Below are 22,158 nucleotides of genomic sequence, written 5' to 3'. Positions count from 1 at the left end.
GAAACTGATCAATGAAGAGACTGCTGAGGCCAAGTGTGCCCCTGGTGAGGAGTGGGATGTGAGGGGAGAGCAAGGGGCTCGGGCCCGACCGCCCGGCCCCACATCACCATCAGCCTTCCCCACGGTCTCCCTAATAATATGTATCCTCCCCAGAAGGGGCTCCGGATGGCCACACTCCTGCGCTGGTCCTGAGACCGGCCTGAAACATACAGCGGGCCTACGAACACGTCAGAATGCCCAATCTGCCTGACTTGTAGTTGACGGCGCGACCAAACTGCTTTCTCTTTGCCCCACAGACACCCCTCCCCACACAGAACACACTCCAACCAATGAACGCCCTTTCTGAACTTTCACAGAATGACCCACACTCCTGGTAAAGAATCACACTTTTACAAATGAGAAACGACCTCAAATCAAAATAACTAAGTATTTGTTAACTTTCCAAATATTCCATTATTAATACAGTAGGTCCTTACCATCCACAAATCTCCAAGGTGACAAGGGTTATACATTAATAATTGGCTTTCCTTTAGGTGACATCTTGGACACAAAACAAAGATTTAGTAACTTACAACTAAAAAACCACAAGAGACTCACTCTCCATTACACTGAGATATGAATTCTAAGTGCTGGCTACACTCACTGAGCAGACAAATGACTGGATCCTCCACTCCAATCTCACAATACAGCTATTCAAATACAAATTCAAGCCTAAGAAAATTCAAATTGCTTCTCTCCACAGATTTTCAGGTTATCAAGAAACAGTTAAAAACACGAATGCTAAGTCCTGAATGCCAAAGGTCTACTACTATACAAGTCCGTAATAGGTGGCAAATGCAGTTTGCTTTAATTTTAGCTAAAGCGAGAACAAAAAGAGTGTTTCCCATGAAGAGGCTAGGGTGGACAGGTACCAAAACTGAAGGCAATAGTAACTGTACTTGTAATCAGTGCTGGGAACCAACAGTTCACTGCCTCTGTAATAATTTCCATTTTTATGTAGCATTTCCTAGCACAACTGCCATGATGCTAAAATGTTATTACGATCATATTCAAACCATTATATCATCTGCAATCCTATAAAATAACAATTAACGGTATGTCTTCATTCAAATGATATATAGGTGAATTTTAAAGTTTCTAACCAATTTAATCACAACAGACACAACTCAAATGATTCCATTCACTTACCCATGACCTTACAATCTATAAAATACTATCTGCGTGAATATTCCAGGATTAGAAAAGATAAATTTAAAAAAGAATAAGAGCAAAATTCGGGTGTCGACCACAAAGCAAGACAGCTATGCCCCAGTCTTCAGGTTTTTTTTTTTTTCTTTCCTGAAACAGTGTTTTTTTTTTCCTTTGAGTGTATTTAATATTTGACAGATATATTAGCTCTCAAGCATCATTTATCATGTTTATTTTTAATAGGTTTCCCTTAGAACAGCTGCCTAAGATGCTAATCTTTTCTTTTTTCTTGAGCCTTTTGTAAATATTTGAAATAGCTATTCATTAACAGTTGCACATTTATTCAGTCCTGTTGTACGGCTTGTGAACTGGAATTAGCTTTTATTTTATTTTTTCTATCTCTTGGCCAGACTAGAGAAACCCTGCTGTTTGGGTTCAATCTGTCAAGGTTCAAATTATCCTCCAACTGAGAGCTAATCAAGGGCGTCTGACCTGGTTTGCAAATAAACTAGGAACAAAAGTGGGTTGATTTTTTCTTTCTTTGGAGCACTGGTTCTCAGAAAGTAAAGCAAAACAAGAGCTGGTACAAATGCAATTTGCTTAAAATTAAAAACAGGCGCGACCGGCAACTGAAGAAAAATGGGATTTACTCAGCATTTCTGAAGTACCCGCTTTGGCTATGAATCCATTTTCTTTTTAAATAGGAATTGGTTTGCAAATACATTTCAAATTCACATGCGCAGTACACCTAATGACAGTCTGTGGCATGAGGAGAACACAGATTTTAGGCAATCAAGCTACTCTGATGGGTATATTGGAAACTTTAAGTATCGTCATCGACCCCAAGCCTCAAGTTAGTATTTATTACATGTGGTGGAACAGATCTCTTGTGTACCATTAACATCATTACTATACCCATTTTAGGTACATTTCTAAAATATGAAATAGAGAATTTTCTTTTCTTTTTTTAATTATTATTTTTTTTAAGTAACTAAACTCTACCCCCAACGTGGGGTTGCAACAGACAACCCCGAGGTCAAGAGTTGCATTCCTCCTTCGCCTGAGCCAGAATTTTCCTTTATTCTGAACATTTTTAATCTCCAAACTTGAAAAGTATTTTTACAAATTAAGCAGAGTTAGTTTTAAATGTACCTTAATGAACTACTTAGTGAATGTACTTAAATGGAGTCTTATTTACAAACAGCTATTAAAACATTTTCTCTTAGTATGGTAGGTTCCTAAAGCCTAAAATGAGTGCTTGGATCTGATTTTCAGCATTCTGTTGTCTTTAACAGGTTTCTAATCCTTTGAAACCGTTAACAGCCAATGAAACTGAAGACCTGTGAAGTGAGTCAGTGCCACCATCCAAGAACATTATGGCTGCATCACCACTAAGGGCTTCTCTCAAAATGATCACATCGGATGAGATGACCCCAGTTATCGTAATAAAGGACACTGCGCTATCGCGAGCGCTACATTTGCAACACCGAGTATCTGAGTACAATGCTTCCCTGAGTGCACACGCCACGGTGCAAAGGGTGCTGGTCCATCACTCAGAAAGCATCTGTTTCAGGACTCCTGCTCAGACCGGCAACGTAACCTCTCTGTGCTTCCCTAGAACAGGGACGAGAACGCCAGCACCTGTAATTCACTAGGTGAACGTAATGATGAAGAATCAGATGTAAAAGCGCAAAGAAATTATTTGATGTCCACTTCTTAGGCACCTATATTAAGAGAAGGGCCCACAAAACAGCATAACATCTGAATTATCTTTATAATCATGCTTGAATTCATCAAAAAAAAAATCACTGTCACAAATAAGAATGAAAATAAAGGCAGTAAGACAATAAAACCACTGATGTGCAAAGAGTCCATTTTACGTTTCTGGTGGTAGAATACAATAAATATTTTGCAGCATATAAACTTTTATTTTCTTGGTGATAGCCATTCTGCTTCCTGAGTCCATGTTTAAGAATGATTAGCAATATGGTGGCTGAATACATGATTAAATGTCAACAATGAGCTGGTACCCAATTTGAGAAATACCTTGTGTTACCTAAAATATATTGGCCCAAGTTTCTTCTTAGTTCTCCTTTTATCTAAATTAATCTGAACAAGCCACTCATCTTTAAGTAGCACCTTATAATCCAGCAAGTTGTGTTTTAGTGAAGAAAAACACACATTTGTTTTATAACTTGTTATCAAGCCATACTTACAAATTATAAATTGCTTCTTTTAATGTTCCAACATTTGCTATGGAAAATGTGAAATGTATACAGCATTTCACTGTCACAAATCCTCCACTTAAGAGGTACTTGACAGATGTTTGTTAAATAAATAATACTAACAAAAATTAAGATTAAATTGCACACTAACCTTCTAATAGCTAGGGAAAAAAAAACTCAACCAATCTCTTGTATTTACTCAAAGTAAGCTATTTTAAGTCAAAAAATATACAATAAAATGCAAAACATCAGTGAATCTCAGCAAAAACATTACAGATTTCCAAAATTCATAAGTGGTATAATTTTCATGTAATTGCGGTATTTATGAATTTATAAAGAGCACTTACTACCTGAAAACTTAGCTGCAGAAATCATATTGCTGGAAACATTCAAATGCTGGGCTAACACACTGAAGGAAATTATTTTAAAAATTTATTCAATTTATTCTCTACTTAACATAGTTCCAAGTTTCTCCTACCCCCCCGTTTTTTACCAAAACTAATTATAGAGTAAATTATATCTTCAAGTCAGTACAACTGTAAATGAAGGTCAGACTGTTACATATAAATTATCTCAAGTCTGAAAAATAGAGCCTAGATGTAACCAGGGTAAACACAGATGTAAAAGCAGAAATGAATTCACTTGTACACAATATGCAGCAACCAGCTTTTTCAAAGAAAACAGATATTATCTTTTTGGTCCCAGTTTTCCTCAACATTTCTTATGCAAAGCACTTACTTTATTTTAAATATTATCCAGTTTGCCATTATTTGTTAATATAATATAGGACGGGTGTACGTTAATATTCACCAAAAAAGAATAGTTTTAACTGTGCCCAATTCACATTATCCTCTTAAATTACCTCACATCTGTGAACAATCCATCTTTCTCTCATTACCCATCAAGGGCACTGGCCGACTAGTACTTCCAACTCCAGCATCCATGGCCAGACATTTAAAAGGTTCACTCTGAGAGCATTTGCTACTTCGGCTTGGTAAGGCGAAACATGAAGTTTCCAGTCTACAGGAACAAGAACCATAAGGGCGTGCATGCATGCAGAACTCAGTTACTGAACATTAACTGTGATGTAAAGAGAAGACTCAGGCAGTCCTTATCCCAGAGGAGGGCAAGTGGAAGACACCAACATTAAAACAAGCCACTTTAACTCAATCTGGCAAGCACTGTCATGGATGCGTGAAGAAAAAATTCTGTGAGAAGAGCAAATAATGTGGTACAGAATGCTGCGAATTGGTGGCCAAAGAGGAGATTTAAGACCAGAAGGCAAAGGGTCGTGAATAACCTGTCATCTTACAGGCAGGCCCTTTTTACTCGGTGTGATCCCAGCGCCTGTAATACCAGCATCGCCTGGGAACCCCACCCAAGACCTACAAGGATAAAACCTTGCAGCCTGCACTAACAAAATCCCTAAGTGATCTGTATGCACTTTGAGATGGGAGGAGCACATCCAGAGTCCAGTGTTTCTTCTGAAAAGCAGCCCAGGCATAAGCATGTGAAAGCAGGTGGGGTATGTGAACAAATGCACACAGAATACAGGTGGAACGAAAACAAAATCAACTAAAGTGGCAAAAGCATTTTCTTAGGCATCGACTTCTTTTCTCCTGTTCCTCTTCCTCCTTCTTGCCCTCTTGTTACATGGTCAAGAACAATGTATTAGCGACTAAGTATTCTCAAAGTATCACAGACTTAGCATTACATTAGCTTGGTTCATATTCATCCTGATTAGCTAATGGGAAAACTGAGGCTGAGAAAGAATAAACCAGAGCTTTCTTAAGGCCACAGAGCTAATAAACTACAGAAACAGCAGTTAACCTATTCTGTCTTTTTTTTTTTTAAGATTTTATTTATTTATTCATGAGAGACACACAGAGAGAGAGGCAGAGGCAGAGGGAGAAGCGGGCTCCCCAAGGAGCAGGGAGCCCGATGCGGGACTCGATCCCAGGGCCCCGGGATCATGACCCGAGCCGAAGGCACTCGCTTAACCATCTGAGCCACCCAGGCACCCTAACCTATTCTGTCTTAACCAAAATGCCACAGTACCTTAGGATTACCTGAGTTCAGTGCCATAATGCCTTATATATTAGACCGTAAACTACAAGGCTCTGATTTTTACTTCTCTCTGTGCTTAACAGTTCCTAGTGATATGCCAGTAATTGTTTAAACCATAATCCTATTATCACCACCATATTTCATTTAATGAGAAGCAGTCCTGGATATATCTGGCTAATCTTAAAAGGTGTTCTAAATATAATAAAGGTCTTATGAAATTTTTACATTAAAATACATTCTTACAAAAATATCCAACACAGGGCGCCTGGGTGGCTCAGATGGTTAAGCGTCTGCCTTCGGCTCAGGTCATGATCTCAGGGTCCTGGGATCGAGTCCCGCATCGGGTTCCCTGCTCCTTGGGAGCCTGCTTCTCGCTCTGCCTCTCTCTCTCATGAATAAATAAATAAAATCTTTAAAAAAAAAAAAATATCCAACACAATATACTTACACTTGTACAACACACTGCACTAAAAGTTAGTGGCTTAAACCAATAATTTATTATTACTCACAGTCCTGCAGTCCGGGCTAGGCTCAGCTAGGCAGTTCTTTTGGATCAATGCGGTAGCTGAAACATTCAACACGGCTTCTTCATTTACGAGTCTGGGGTCTCGGCGGAGAACCTAGGAGACGTGTGGGCTGGCTACGCATCTCTCTGTTCATAGGATACTGCCAGTAGGGTAGCTGGACCTCCTAACAAGGCGGCTCAGGGCTCCAAGCACCATTGCACAAGAACAAGCCCCACTGCACGGGACAGTCCAAATCTACTTGCCTTATGCTTCCTACGATTCCCCTGGCAAAGCAAGATGCCGCGGCCAAGCTGACAGTCAGTGTGGAAGGGCCCTATCTACACTAAGTACAAATACTGAGAGGTGTGACTAAGTGAGAGCCACCAAGTTAACAGTCTACTAGGATGTTTCAATAGTTTATCCACAGGGCTTTAGGGAGGAGAAAAACATGAACTGTTAAATATTCCAAATAGTTTGCATGCCAAAAGTGGGCTTTGTCCATTGCGCACATAGCCTTTAAACCCAGAGTCCAGTCCGGCACTCTGCAAGGGGCAAGGAACACGGCCCTTTCTAATTAACTAGCTGGGACTTTCTCCCATTTGCTCTCCATGTGATTGGAGAAACAATCCACTTTTCTGGTTTCATGCTCTTGGCTTTGATCTCTGACTCTGATCATTTTGTTTTGATGCTTTTCCGGGCTACCCTTCTGGGTTTGGACTTTGGGTTCCCACCGTAATTCTGGCCATGACTGTTCTGCATATCAGCTGCATACGTGCACGCACAAGTCCTGTACCGACATGATTCATGAACCCACCCCCACCACTGAAGCCTGCCACTCACACCCACTGGGAAGGTATTCAGAGAAAGCAAACAGGTTTTCCTAACAAGATGAGAATGCAGACAACCACATATAGAGCTTCTGTTGCTTATGTCTTACTCTAAAAAGAAAACAGCATACCTAAGAAAAGAGTTTTTAGATAGATCTAAATAGAATTCCATTAATTTATGTTGTAATTTGTATTCATGCCTCCATTCAACAAGTATTTACTATGGACCTACTGCATGCCCTGCGCTATACCAAGCTCTAAAAATCCAGGGATGAATGAAACAGGCAGTCTGACTACTTTCTCAGGACTTTTTTTAAATCAAGAAATGAACAAACAAATGGGTATGAAGTACAAATCATAAGTGCTTTGGAGGAAACGTGTGATATGACGGAGAATGAGAAGGAAAGGATTCCCTTAAATAGGGTGGTCAAAGAAGGGCCCCGTGAAGAGGGAACATTGAGGCTGATACTTTATCATCAAAGAGATGGCCGTGCAAAGACCACAGGTAAACCCTTTCAAAGAAAGGGGAAAAGCCAGTGCTATGTTCAAGGAACTAAGGAAGAAGGGTTGGATGGTAACGGGTTGGAAAGACAGTGGGGCAACGAGGAGTATAGAATGGAGAACGCACAGCCCGATCACATGGCGCCTCCTGGGCTCTGCTGCCGAGTTCAACTGTATTTTCCTCCAAATGCAAACCACCTTGCAGGGACTCCAGCAAGTCTCTGCTCTTCTAAGAAGCTACCACTTAGTCTTCCGGCCCACAACTTTTCTTTCCCTAAGCTTCTCCTACCCCCATGTCTTTTCTCCCCCCTTACCCTCTGAACTTTCTTTCAAAGAAGACGTTCTTAATGCTACTCCATGGAGCGGAAGCAGCTGAGGCCAGTGGTGAGGGAACCGCAGGAGTGAGCGGGAGCTTAGGGAAGTCTCCCGACCTCGGGCTCCATGTTCCTCATCTGAAAATGAAGGGCAAGAGCAACTGCAAAGGTTTCCCACTAGCCGGCTCTTCTTTGATTTATTCACAGAACTGCCATTTCAACCACAGAGCTGGACAGGAAGCAGAATCAGTGAAGCCAGGGGGCTTTCAGATTTCTCCCGAAGAAGTCTTCATTCTTTATTATCATTTGTAAAGAGTAAATTCTCAGAATATCAGGCTACTCTATGCTCAATCCGAATCCACCAATTCCAAAGTCAGGTACAAATGTTTCAGTTTATCAAGTGTTCCAAATGGTCCCATTTCTGTTTCCCATATCTCTGTCAAGAAATAAAAAGTGGCTCTATTTCAAATGTGTGATTTAATTTTCTAAACTGAAAAACTCTGATAATCTAAAATATGCAGACGATTGTGTTTATGCCATCTAAAAGGATATGTACTTTTAGAAAATTTAGAAAATATTAAAAGCAAAAAATATTAATATGCTTTTTGTCCCTCCAACAAAAGTAACCTATTGGCTTAATTTCTCCTTTCTTTGTACTTAATTATTTTTGCTTATTAAAAATAGTTGTGATTGTATAGTACATATGATTTTACAGCATGTTTTTTAACCCAGTTATGAAACAACACTTTCCAGGTTATTATAAACTTTGTAAACACTAATACTCAAAATTGTGTGATACTCCATCATGCAAATATATCAAAATTAAGTGCTTTCCGAACCAGAGAACTGTGGATTTCAGCTACCAATATAGATTTAGCATTTCTTAAATTTATTCTTCTCAAATAAAGAAAAATAAACAAAGGCACACCTTATCTCAAGGAAATATACTTTACAAACTACACAAATGGACATATTCTTTCTATACCTATAAAAACAAATTAGCTAATTACTTCAATCATGTTAGTACACAGTAGGGAATTATTTCCACAATATACATATATTTGTTTTATAAAATACATTTGAGAGAGAAATTCTCCTTTGTGCTTCTAATTATGACAGTGTGATATTCTGCTTGAAAGGCTCGACTCAAACTGAGCCCAAAAAGTGGTATTTAAAGAGAAAAATCAATACAAATTTATACATCAAAAAGAACCAAACTACAAAAAAAAGAACAAAAAAATCTAGGCTGGTGATTCTCAAGCCTGTGCGGCTTTTAAAATAAACATTCCCCAGCTTAGTCTAGCTCAGAACCAGACTCTTTGGAGGTGGAGCCTCGGAACCTGTATTTGAAACTCCGCATACAAATCCGATGAGAGGCCAGGTATGGGACGAATGGAACCGCACCGTGCCCACACTGCAGCTATTATGTGGGAAAAAGTTTTAGTTTATCGCCTCACATCAATGGTGTGTTTCTTCTCCACTTCCACTGAATATTTTGATTACCTGACTCAGTGTATTTATTTAATGAGGGAAGTTTTTCTAGACGTAAGTTTCTAGAAGTGGCCCTTACCACAATGCATCTAAGTCGTCTGGAGTGATTCATTTGAAAATGCAAATCCCTGGGCCTAAGGCAGACCTACTGAATTAGGAATCTGGGAGCACGTCTGCCTTTTTTTTTTTTTTCCCCGATTTATTTATTTGAGAGAGAGAGAGAGAGAGAGAGAGTGCAAGACAGGGGAGGGGCAGAGGGAGAATAGCATGCAGACTCCTTGCTGAGCGCGGACCCGAACGCGGGGCTCGATCTGAGAACCCTGAGATCATTATCTGAGCCGAAATCAAGAGTACAATGCTCAACACTGCTCAACACTGACAGAGTCACCCAGGCACCCCTACCCTTTTTAAAAAAAAAAAAAAAGCTTTGTTTATTTTACAGAGAAAGAGAGAGTGCAAGAGAGGGGAGGGGCAGGGAGAGAGGAAGTGCAATTTTAAATACATAACCCAAAGGTCCAGGAGTTATTCACAGAGACAGTAAAGCTTAAGATCCACTTTTATAGATGATTATTACTGCACCATCCTTCACCTTCCTTAACTAAAACGGAACAAATCAAAAAGATCTATGTGGAGTGTATGGTCATCTAATCATTCGTTCTTTCCCTGATTCGTTCAATTCATTCTTTCATCAGATCTTGCTCATTCTTCCCCAATTACATTTTTACAGGTTAAACCCTCTTACCCCCAGGTTCTAATCCTTCTTTTGCTGACACCAGAAATGATGAACTAAAGGGGGCACTTATTCTTTAAAGGCAGCAATCTAAATCAAACTTTTTCTTTCTTACATTACAAATAACAAGAAATGTGTTGGAACTCACCAAGAGAGATAAAAAAAATATATTAACAGAGAGCAACAAATAAAAAGAAGTACAGAAATTTATAACCTCTGCAGAACAGCCAAGGTCCCACTAACAAATATTTTTTTTCATGCAGAAAATTATGCTCGCCACACCTGACATTGTGCAAGTATGTTTACTGCAATTTAATAGCCACACAAGCAGGAGAAGAGATTTAATAATTTTTCAGCTGGAATGAATTGACAGCCAGTGGCAGAAAACTGCAGACTCCACAGAATCAATAAAAGCTGCTGGTACCACAAAGTAGTACTTTTGCCCAGAAAACATCTCACAAAGGTCAGGCTTACGAACTACCAGGTAGCAGTATCACGTTCACATCTTTCCAGGGCTATTAAAATTCCATTAAACAACTTTCCAAAACTAACTTGCAGCCTTTAAAGTTCACCAAAATGATCCCGGAGATAGATCAGCCTCAGTTTCAGACACTGAAAGCAAACCTTTGGTTAACTTCTGTCCCCCATCACCAAAAAATCTTTTGCAGAATTCTGTTTAGTAAAAGAAAAAAAAAATCAAAGCAAATACGTATTTATTTATAACTATACATGTGGACCTAAGTGCGATGTACCCCACTTAGTGAAAATGATAGATACCCGTTAACTATGAGGAAATAGTTTCCAGAAGTAAATTATTTCTGTTGCAAATCTTGGAAAGCCACCACCACGAAATATCTGGTGTCATAAAATCAAGCCAGTGTTATAAGACACAGTACACAGTTGTGCCTGAAGAACAGCTGAAACTAAGCAATATCTCTTGCCCACTTTAAAATTTAGCTTTTCCAGGCTATATTTTCATTACAGGTTCCAAGTCGCATATGGAATTTCATCAGGCCCCATCAACTCAGGATTAGCAACTCATTCAACATTTATTGAGCACCTACTAAACCAATATGCACACTGCTCATATGCCTGACCCCATGCCCTCCTGGCTCAGTCTTCCAGCCTAAACCACAGATGTAAGGAAAGGGGAAACGTGCCACTGAGGACAGAGTCTCCATCTCTGGGCAGAGATGCACGGCAGGAGTCTTCATTAAGTGCTTTAGTTTTCCTCCAAAAGACATAACTTCTTATTTGCTTATTTGATCTCAAAAGCAGAGGATTTGCACTCAAGCAAAACAGAATACGGGTACCTTCGGACCATAAAAGAGAGCAAAGAACTCCGCTGCCCTACTCAGACCAAATGCCTGGCTGAAAGCGCTGCACTGATAGTGGGAATTGGGCCATGTGTTCCTCTAAATCAGCCAAATTTAAGAATGCATCCCCATAGATGCATATTAATTATACTCATGCATTTTTGTACTAATGTATTATGTACAGTATAAAATATATGCAAAAGAAAAATTTCAAGAATGAGAAAATACATAAACACAAATGTTACTATCTTCTTCCCGCAGTGGGATGCATCATCTTACAGGATAACCCAGGGTGTACAGACCCCTCCTTTCTCAGTCTCTACTGTGGGATTCCTTGGTGGTGCCTGAGGGCTTTCAAGTGGGACCAGGTCGCTACAAAGTCACAGCTAGTTAGAATGTATTGTTTTAGACTCCCCAGAAAGCCTTTCAGAGTGTTACGCTTTTCAGGGCTCAGCTACAAGTCTTAACAAGGAATGCCAAAATATGCAACTTTAAGAAAGCAGAATGTAAATTTCAGCGTTAAAGGAATGCCGTTGAGAAGCACTACATCTCTCAGTACTCTCTATTCGAACTCACACGTGAAAATCTTTCAAATCGAATGCCAAGCTGGGTTTTTTTCCTTATAGACAACAAGTTTGCCAGAAGTTCAGTCTACACTGCGTCTGTGACGATGGCCTACTTTCAGTGTGCAATTCCCCATCACTCTTGACTTTTCTGTCCTCCCCTGTTTTCCCAGGGTCTCGTTATTTTAAATATAATTCTATACTTGTGTATTGGCAAGCTGTTTTGCAGAACACAATGGAGCCAAAAAATACAACTTCAATAACAGTGGGGGACAGATGACACTCTAGATTTCCTATGGATGGATACAAAAAGGTATTCCCGGAAGCTCCAAGGTTTCTGTACTTTGGATTTTATGTTCTCTGAACTAGGAAAATTCTGAGAACTAGGAACAGATTCCATTCTGCTGAACAGCCTCAGGACTGCATCCTTGTTTCCCACATGGAAGGTCAGCTGTCTGCTCAAGGGCCAACAAACCTTACCCAGTGGCCTCCATATCTTATCGGCAGAAATAATCAAAGGCTGATTATAATAATGTATCGTTATCCCCCCTTTTCTAAAGCACGTGCCTATTAGCAGAAACATGAACTATTTCTGACAAATGCTCAATAAATACTTGTCGAATGAATGGAAAAATAACTATATAGTTGCAATAGTTACTTCAGTGAAGGAGTCACTGCCCAGTGTCTCTCACAGACTGCTAGCATCACAGAAACCCCAAGATTCGGAACACAAGTAGATTCTACTTAGGATACTAAGCATGCTCCAATGGCGGTGGCAGACAAGAACTCTGTGGAGAGGACTGTCAGGAGAAGCCCTGGTTGACTGGTGACAGGGGCCCAGCGTTAGGGAAGGTGGAGAGGTAACCCAGGTGTGGTCGATTTGTGGACACCACCCCAGGTACATAATGGACATTTTGGAAATCCAGGTGCTTACACATGTTAATAGGCTCAGTGATTTTTGTTACCTGCTTCCTGGTTCTGGGGGCTTGAGTTCTCATTAGCCCAACTTGCTATCCTGTCCTTCTAAACTAGGAGGAGCTCCTCAATGACAAGACCCATGTATTCGTTGTTTTGTTTTTCATCTTTTTAGCTCCCAGACAGCACAGTAAATACTCAGTAAGCGTCGTTGACCCTTTTGTGATACCTTAGGGACAACAAAAATCATTGCCCCTTTTACCTTAAATAAGCACCTTTGCATTCTGAAACCCTCCGCTGACTCTTGGGGGGGGGGGGTCGGGAAACTGATAACACATCTGGTGCCCCTCCCACACCTCTAAGTCAGCTCTTCCTTACTCATCACCAGGGTTTCCTCTCAGAGATCCCTCTCAGTAGAGGGGGAGAGGGTCAGCTCATTTTACAGCTTCCACCAGAAGTTCTCTCAGCTAGTGGTTCTCAACTCATTCTCAGCTCCAGCAGTACACTAGACTCACCTGTATTCTAGAGAGCGCAGGGCTCCCCGTCCACAGAAAGTGTGGTGCGACTCAGGAACAGGACACAGACATCAGTCTGGCTTTGGTGTTATAACTGCCAAGTGACTAAAATGAACAGCCAGACTGAGAGCACCAATCTCTTCGAGATCAACATCAGGCCCTAAAGACCACATCCTCCTTCTCTTACGGACTGATGACCTATATTAGCATATTAGAAACAACGGGAAGTTCTGCCACAGAGTCTTCTCTAATTTGTTCAAGTCAGCTTTTCCCAAAGGTGACCAGTGAACACTTTCATCCATAATTTCCTGTTATAAATATGCTTTAATGGAACACGGCCACACCCATTCGTTTCTGTATTGTCTGTGGCTGCTTTCATGCTTCGGGGGCAGAAATGAACAGCTGCGACAGAGGCCTTAGGGTTCACCAAGCCTAAAAAACTCACTACCCGGCCCTTTCAAGAAAACATCTGCCGCACCTGGACCGGTGTGTTAAGGAATACAGGAAACTCCCATTGTCCGAAGGTTCACGTGAGGCCACTTTGCTTTTATGAAAGACCTACGTTACTACCTGTTTTCTGCTAACTGCAAGAAATCCAAAGAGGATTTTCGTTTTTACCAGAAAAAAAAAAAAAAAAGGCAAGAAGTGAAAACAGCATTTAGCATTTGTCTTGCAGCTAGCCACGAAAGGAGGCAGCATGACGCACCCTGAGCAGCGAGTGGCCCCTCAGAGCTCCTCCCCAGGAAAGCACACTCAGCCTCGACGCCGGCACTGAACTGTCTGTGAGCATCCGTGTTCAGCCCCACTGATTTTGTGGATCCATCGGCAAGATGTGTCTGTCCTAAGATATCAGTAAAGCCTAAGAGGGGTTATTTCTGGGGTCTGGGAAATACTCAAGATTTTTTCCATATAAATTAATGGTAATTGCTTCTTTGCTTCATGCCGCCTCAGTTTACGAAGTATTTTGTGGGCATGCTCTCCTTGCGCAGAGCAGGGAAAACCTGTGCGCTAAAGAACTACTAATGTAAACCGGCCAATTCAGGCTGGATTCTAAAGGTTCTGAGACCAGGCCTCTGAGGGAAGGGGCTCATTGAACAGGGTCTCACCTCTACTAAAACCGTGGTGGCTCAGCTTTTACTTTTCAAATTTCATTTGAAGAAAGGATTTTCTTTATTGCTTAAAAAAAAAAAAAAAAAAGATTTGAACACCACTGTCTTAGAAACTCAGAGATCTGAATAGGCAAAGGCCAGGTAAATTATACTCCGCTTTGCCAAGGACAGACTTAACTAGCATTCTCTGAAATCAAAGTGATTAATCTTAACATATTTAAATTGAGTAACTGACACATATTTAAGCAACATGTCCACCTATCAAGTTACATGTATTATTGCACATCACATTTATTTAGCTCTCCCATTAAAGTTTTTTGGAAAAGTTACAATTTAATATTATATTTTGGGGGATGCCTGGATGGCTCAGTGGTTAAGCGTCTGCCTTCGACTCAGGTCATGATCTCAGGGTCCTGGGATCGAACCCCGCATCGGGCTCCCTGCTGGGCGGGAGGCCTGCTTCCCCCTCCCCTCTCCCCCTGCTTGTGTTCCCTCTCTCGCTGTGTCTCTCTCTGTCAAATAAATAAATAAAATCTTTATAAAAAAATAATAAATAAATAAAGTTTCATTGGGCGCCTGGGTGGCTCAGTCGGTTAAGTGTCTGCTTTCGGCTCAGGTCATGATCCCGGAGTCCTGGGATCGAGTCCCACATCGGGCTCCCTGCTCGGCGGGAAGCCTGCTTCTCCCTCTCCCACTCCCCCTGCTTGTGTTCCCTCTCTCGCTGTCTCTCTCTCTGTCAAATAAATAAAATCTTTAAAAAATAAAAATAAAATTATATTTTTGGATTTTTAAAGAATCAACAGAAGAAAAGGCCATGTAGAGACTATATCTTGAATTTCTACATATGACCAGCTAAAAGCATTTTATTATATTATTCAGTGTCTCTTATGAAAGGAAAATAGTTCTCAGTGTCTACAGCCTCGAAACATGTACCTGCCTCATTATAACCTATATGCTTCCTTTTACACACTCATATCAAAGTATATAAATCACTGTATTTCCTTATTCTTCTGTAGAGCCAGGATTCACCAGTTTGTAAAATTATCTTCCCTCTTTGCAAACACAATACAACATTTTATACAGCTTTTATTTTCAGGGTCCATTACAAGCACAATCCTTTAATGTAAGCTGCCTAAAATCCTCCTTGGAAGTTGACAGTGTATAATAAACACGTAAATTAACATTATTAATCCTACAGAAGAAAGAAATTTCTCTGTCAACACAGCACAAATGAAAAGATAAAGGAGTAAACGAGATATTGAAATAACTGCCATATAAATTAATAGGATGCAATTATTGGTCTCTTTTCTGATCTCGGATCAGAATCAATATATAGCAATCACTGCTAATGGTGATGAGTCAAATGTGGCTTGATATAAACTGTAAAATTCAACAATCTAAGTTCATACACCCGAAAATCAAATACTGCTCATGTCCTTTCCTCCCTAAAAGGTCAGGAGGTAATGTTTTCCAGTTGCATTGAGTAATTAATCTAACACATGATGGACAGTATCTTTGCAAGTCTCAAACAGAATTCATTTTTTTAAATTTTAACATTAATACTAAAATCACTAAACACCAAGAAATTATCTCCCTGCTTTGAATACTTCATCTTAATTTATTTACCTTTCCATGACCAGTTTATGCCACTTATCCTTAGAGGGTTTTTCAGATTTATGAGGGAGAGAAAAGGTAGCAACACACAAATGAGATCTAGAAAAGCACACAATCGCTATAAAAATAGCTCATCCATCAACTCTACATTTTGATTCCAGAGACAGCAGTGAACGGTGTTGTTTCCACACCATTCACCCAGCACACTTAAGAAGGTTTGCTCCATCACTTACACAACTGAAACTGATTGATTAGCTGCTAGAGAAAAATCAATACAAATATCCTAGAAAACACTAGCTTGTAAATTCATTCTGGCCCCAACAAAGTCCTGGTCACAGCTTGACATGCTTTTCTAGATATCTAAAATGCAACCATGTCAAACCCCAGTCCCCAAACACTGCGATGCCCAGGAATTTTTAAAACCTAAATCTCAGCAGAGGTGAGGAGGTGAGGGGAAAGTTTTCCCCCACAGGCTGTTAGAACAATGAGAGGAGAAGCTCAAGTTACTTGATAAATCTTATATTCAGAACTGGCCACAAAAATGATAAACATGTTGAGAAGGTGAAAATGTCAAGGGGACTGGGTTGAGAGAAAAAGGGAAAAAAGGAGGAAAAAAAAAGGCTAGGAAACCAACCAAATATAAATACATATATACATAGATATGTGTGTGTGTGTGTATATATCTATGTATTTTTTGTAAAAGGCAAACTAAAGTTTTTATTTAAAAACACAAATAATTTTGACTTTAACGCTATCCATTCAAAATTTAATGAGCTCTCTTTCTCACTTTTTGGCAGCTGAATGTATAGTCAGTCTATTTTTGGTGCTTTGGGAATCCACTGTACATTCAGAATGATTTCATGATTATTTCAGAATCTCTTTTGAATGCTCCCTTGTCTTTGGGTCAGCCCTTAGTCTCTTCATTCATTAGACTACTAAGAAATAAATTTTTATGAATATAAAAGGTTTCATAAATAAGCTATTCAGAAAGAAATTGTGCTCTTATTGTACCACAGGACAGGCAATCTGGGTTCTATCCCTATTCTACAACTGGTTCAGAGTTTTTAAAAGTCATTTGGTATTTCTGACACACAGTCATCAAAAACTTTAAGAAAAAGAAAGGAAATGTACTTTTCAGTATGGGAAATTTAACTTCCACTGACAGAGTGGCTTTCATAATACTAAAACTTATTGGCAGCATAGTTAGGGTTTTCATCTTAAAGTATCCTTTCAAAGAACCATATTGTTTATTATTAATTATAGGGCCATTTAATAATAATGGTGTCATGCAGAATTTAAGGGGTTCTAGCTCAAAGAATATTCCTAACACCTGAATTATTAAAGAACAAATATGCAAAAGTCACAGAGATGAGAGAGAATTTCTTCTATTATATTTACCTCAATAATTATTCTTCACCATTTTAAAGCTCACATATAGGAAGTCTGTAAGATCAGTAATATCCCAATGTCCTTTGCAGAAAAAAAGATAATTAACTTAAGGCCTTTAAAATGTGAGCTATCGACAGGTACTTCCTATAGTGGAAAAAAAGGGTATAAGGCCATTCTCAGCATGAATTTGCTTTTCTCAAATTAAGAGAATGAAAGGTAAGAGTCACACTAAATAGTTTCTTTCTATAGAGGCACTTTTCCTAAAACATGTTTTAGCAGCAAAAGAAAATCTGTCATTTGACTCTAGTCATTAATGTCTGTTACAGATGTTTCAATATTCTCACTCAAAATTAGACTTCTTGGATTCACTTTAAATTCCTTCAGTTTAAGTAACATGTCTTCTTCATAAGAAGAACACAGCCAATTACTTCCTGTAAGTTATCTCAAATTCTAACAACAAACAATACTTAATGTCACAGTAATGAGAAAACCACGGGCTGGAGGGGGCCACATACCTTCTTCAGACCACAGTGGCTGGTCAGCAGCAGAACACTGTTTCAAATTCAAACTCTCCTATGGCAAAGAGCATCTAATACCTAACGACTTGAAGTTTTCCTAACCACTCTGGCTTGCCTAGGAAGTTATGACCTCAATATTTTAGTTAACACTATCATACATCAATCAAATGAGCTCACCAGTCCAAAAAGTAGCATTCAGTTTCAGCTTTAATATACAGATAAACAAGACACCGGAAGGATGTTACGTGGCCAGCATTCCATGGCTGGAAATAAAAAGGCAATACACCAACACACGCATACCCAAACACACACTCAGATGATGGAAGCAATACTAAATAAATCTCTTCGAATGCTTCCTCTGTGAATAAACACTACATCACTGCTAACCTCTGATGTATGCTTTGTAACATTCACCTTAACTGGCCCAACCCACGAGGCTATGATGATGCTAAATGACAATAAAGTCTGACCGAAGTCACACCCTGTACTTCCATTGCTCAGAGGGCGTTTCCAAAGATAAATAAGATAAATCAGAGAACTACGTTGGATATCTTCAGAAAAATTCCATGATTGGTTTATAAAAACTATGATTATTCCTTTCTGGTTTTTACCTCAAGTCAAATGTAATACATAAATGTGTCCAATTAAGGAGGGCATGTGATGTAATGAGCACTGGGTGTTATATAAGACTGATGAATCACTGACCTCTACTTCTGGAACTAATAATACACTATATATTAATTAATTGAATTTAAATAAAAATCAATCAATCAATGTGTCCATACTAAGTCATGAAGCAATCACATCAAAATGTTAGGATAGGTTATAGGTGAAGATAGATATAAGGGAGCCAAGAGAATACATTCACGTCCTAGACGGTGATTTATCAGTTTTAGATCTTTAAAATAAATTTTCAGAGTAAAGTGAGAAAATTTATTTAAGAGTTATATTTAGCTGCGGATAGAAATGCATAATGTTGGAAAAGTACTTCGAAAGAACTAATTCATACTCCTACCAATTTGCAGTGTTTGGTGGATAGCTCATAGAGTTTTAATATCCCCATTTTCTGACAAATATATGGAAAAATAAACACCAATTTAGAATGCCAGCAAAGGCATCATTTTTCAAATAGATTAGGTTTCTGTGCAAATTTATGCCCTTTCTGAACACACCTTAACGTAGTCATGTTGTACAAAAGACAATCACTCAGACTGTTTTTCAGATTAGATAATTATCTGGCTCTAAAACAGAACACTGGCAGGAGTCAATGAGTTGCCTTTTATTTCTTGTTCAATATAAGTTGAATGTGAATGAAGGAAGGGATTGAACTAAGAATGTAAAAATAGAAAAAAATTGTTGGGAGGTGTTAATAAATCAATCGAGGGTACTTTTCTCTCTATTATAAAGAGCATTCCAAATTCATGTTGATAAAAGCTCTACATAGATTAAATAAAGAAACGCGTTCGGAACTCATGCTTTCACTTCGAGGGTGTGACGTACTGAAAGCAGCACTCCAGCTTACTTGCTAAAAGGAAAAGTACATTGCCAGTAACTATTAACCCACAAGATCACGAGACAATAGATTATATCATATTGGGTGTAAAGACACACCAATGTTATACACACATACTATAAACAAAGACAAAAGAGGAAGTTTATGGTTTAAGCAGTTATGTGTCAACACAACTGTGACTCATGTTGAAGATAAGTCTTATTATATGCTGAGAGATACCTAAACAATCACATTTTCCAGCAAGTGATGATTCGGAAGTAGGTGGCCACCCACACAAAGAATTATCCTCATTAGGACTCTCTACTGGTACCACTCTTTGCTGGTCCAAAGTTCTGCAGGTAAAGAGGGTTATCTTCATTGACTGATAGTAAAATCTACCTTTTGCAAGACTCCTGGAAACACTTATTCACTCTACATTCCAAACGTCCAAAAAGTACCAAAGAAAGAGTCGGAAATCTTGAAAAGTATTTCTCTCAGTCCACAAAAGTCTTAACACACATCAGACAGTCATGGATTTCATTTTTACTTTTTATTTTTGTCTTTTCTGTGAAGGGAAAGTGGGTGATAAAGTTCAAAATACATCATAAGAAAATGGAAGAGTGGTAAAAGAAGAGTAATGTGAATACTAGAACCTGGCTGAGTGATCTGGTAACATTTCTGCCACATAGACTAAAATATTTATGAACTCTTCAGAAAGCTAAAGAAGCATGTATTTAAAGTGAAGGGTTATTTAGAAGACTATTATAATTTATTAAGAAGGCTAAAATCGCACATAATTCTAGAAACTCTTACCTTGAAAAGACTGTCTGGCTCTTTCTACCAGTTCATCAATTGGGTAACTGGCCAAATTTCCTCTGGCGTGTTTAGTTTTGCAGTAGGTACAAGCATTGAGACACCTGTTCAAATGATAGCAATAAATGAGGCTCAAGTTTTTAAAAAAGATAGTACACACTTAACATGGAAAAAGACCTAAAACATACACCAAGATGTTATTTTAGTAACATGTGCCACTTTATATGAAAAATACTAAAAAACCAGTATCTATCATACTTCATACTTATTTTATTTCCACAAGGCACAGAAATTTACAATTTGCAATTTTTTTAAGTTTCAACTATTCAAAAATGCACGAATCACACAGTATTATCTTCAAACGAACATATCAGTGAGGAACAAAGTTTATAAATGCTTACAATGATTAAGTGGTCAAAAGAAACGTAAAAGATCCACATTTTTTTTAAACCTGTGACATTGCTTGGTCACTGTAAAAGTAGAAATTTAGTATTGCTTATGTATACTGTATTATTTAGAAATAATAAAGCATATTCATTTAACTTTTAACTAATGATATAAGAATAAATAGGCAACATAGCATTCTCATAAAAAAATACACCCTTAGAAATTTTCAGATAACATTTTTCACTCCTGAAGTCAGAAAAAATATATTAAAACAAGTCCACTGAATACTCCCTAGAATTATATTAGAGAAAGTAAACAAGGAGTATGACATTAGTTTTGAAAAATAAAAAAATAGATTTCCCAATAGTCTGTAGACATGATAAAGAGTTATCTTTGAAAAACTAAAACACTGGTTCTACTCTCATAATTTTTAAATATAATGTAAATAAATTTTGTTATTCTAAAAGAAATAGTTACAACATAATAGAACAGTCCTACACCAAAAAGGCTCAACAACACTGAACAAAACAAGAAAATAACTCTTCATTGATTCAACTGCTAAAATGAACAGAAAAACACCATCATAATACAAATGCTTTAAAATTTCAAAATGAGAAAAAAAATGAACTTTTAATAATTGAACCTAACCAATGTGTAATTTTGTTAATATTTCACTATGAGATACATGTGAATCACTATACTCAGCAGCCAAATATGCAATGCTTAATTTCTTTTTTTTTACAAGATTTTATTTATTCATTTGAGAGAAAGAGAGGATGAGAGAGAGAGAGAGAATGAGCAAGAGGATAGGCAGAGGGAGAAGCAGACATCCCGCTGAGCAGGGAGCCCAATATGGAGCTCAATCCCAGGACCCCTAGATAATGACCGGAGCTGAAGGCAGACGCTTAACAGACTGAGGCACCCATGTGGCCTGCAAGTCTTCATTTCTGATAATTTTGCAAGGCACTCTTAAGTAACACATATATTTAGAAATGATTTTTACTGTTTATCCAACCACATAATCTTAAAAAACTACCATTCTTTTCTTCCTAAGCCATTTACTTTTTTTTTTTTTTAAATAAAACACAGATTGTGGCCTCTCTCTTATGAGCACAAATTCTAGTCTCCCAGTTGTTATAGGTCTTCTCTTTTCAATTTCCATCTGTTCCATAAGAAGGGAAAAGAAAAAACTGTTGCTAGCTCTCCCTGGGAGAGTAACTCACTTTTGTTTAGTCTTGACTGAGCATCAGACACTTGCCTGGATGTTTTATACACATTATCTCATTCACCATTCCAGAGTTCAGTGTTACTATCCCCATCCTACAGATGAAGAATCTACTTCAAAAATGTCTGATAATCACCTGATAGCACAGAAATACAATGAGACATTATATATATATATATATATATATATATATATATATATATATATGGTTGTTCATAGCAGACAATCTGAAGAAATCTAGAAGAAAGGGACAATCTAGAAGAAATGCACCAATTCCTAGAAACATACAACCTACAAAGATTAAGTCATGAAGAAATAGAAAATCTGAATAGATTAATAATGAGTAAAGAGATTGAATCATATCCCACCAAAGAAAAGCACAGGACTAGATAGTTTCACTGATGAATTTTGTCAAACATTTAAAAAAGAATGAATACCAATCTTTTCAAACTC

General features: G+C 38.4%; 1 protein-coding gene across 2 annotated transcripts in view; it reads right to left on the bottom strand.

The window, feature by feature from the left end:
- CDKAL1 (CDK5 regulatory subunit associated protein 1 like 1) overlaps window positions 1-22,158 on the bottom strand; it is a 671,286-nt gene that overhangs the window by 345,790 nt on the left and 303,338 nt on the right. For both annotated transcript variants that reach the window (XM_044917193.1, XM_021696901.1), the window contains one exon: window positions 20,094-20,197. In XM_044917193.1, coding sequence (XP_044773128.1) covers window positions 20,094-20,197 — 104 coding nt within the window. The remainder of the gene's footprint in view (window positions 1-20,093; window positions 20,198-22,158) is intronic.

Source organism: Neomonachus schauinslandi, chromosome 8 (genome assembly GCF_002201575.2).
Source record: "Neomonachus schauinslandi chromosome 8, ASM220157v2, whole genome shotgun sequence".
NCBI lineage: Eukaryota > Metazoa > Chordata > Mammalia > Carnivora > Phocidae > Neomonachus > Neomonachus schauinslandi.
This window is presented reverse-complemented; position numbering and strand designations above follow the sequence as displayed.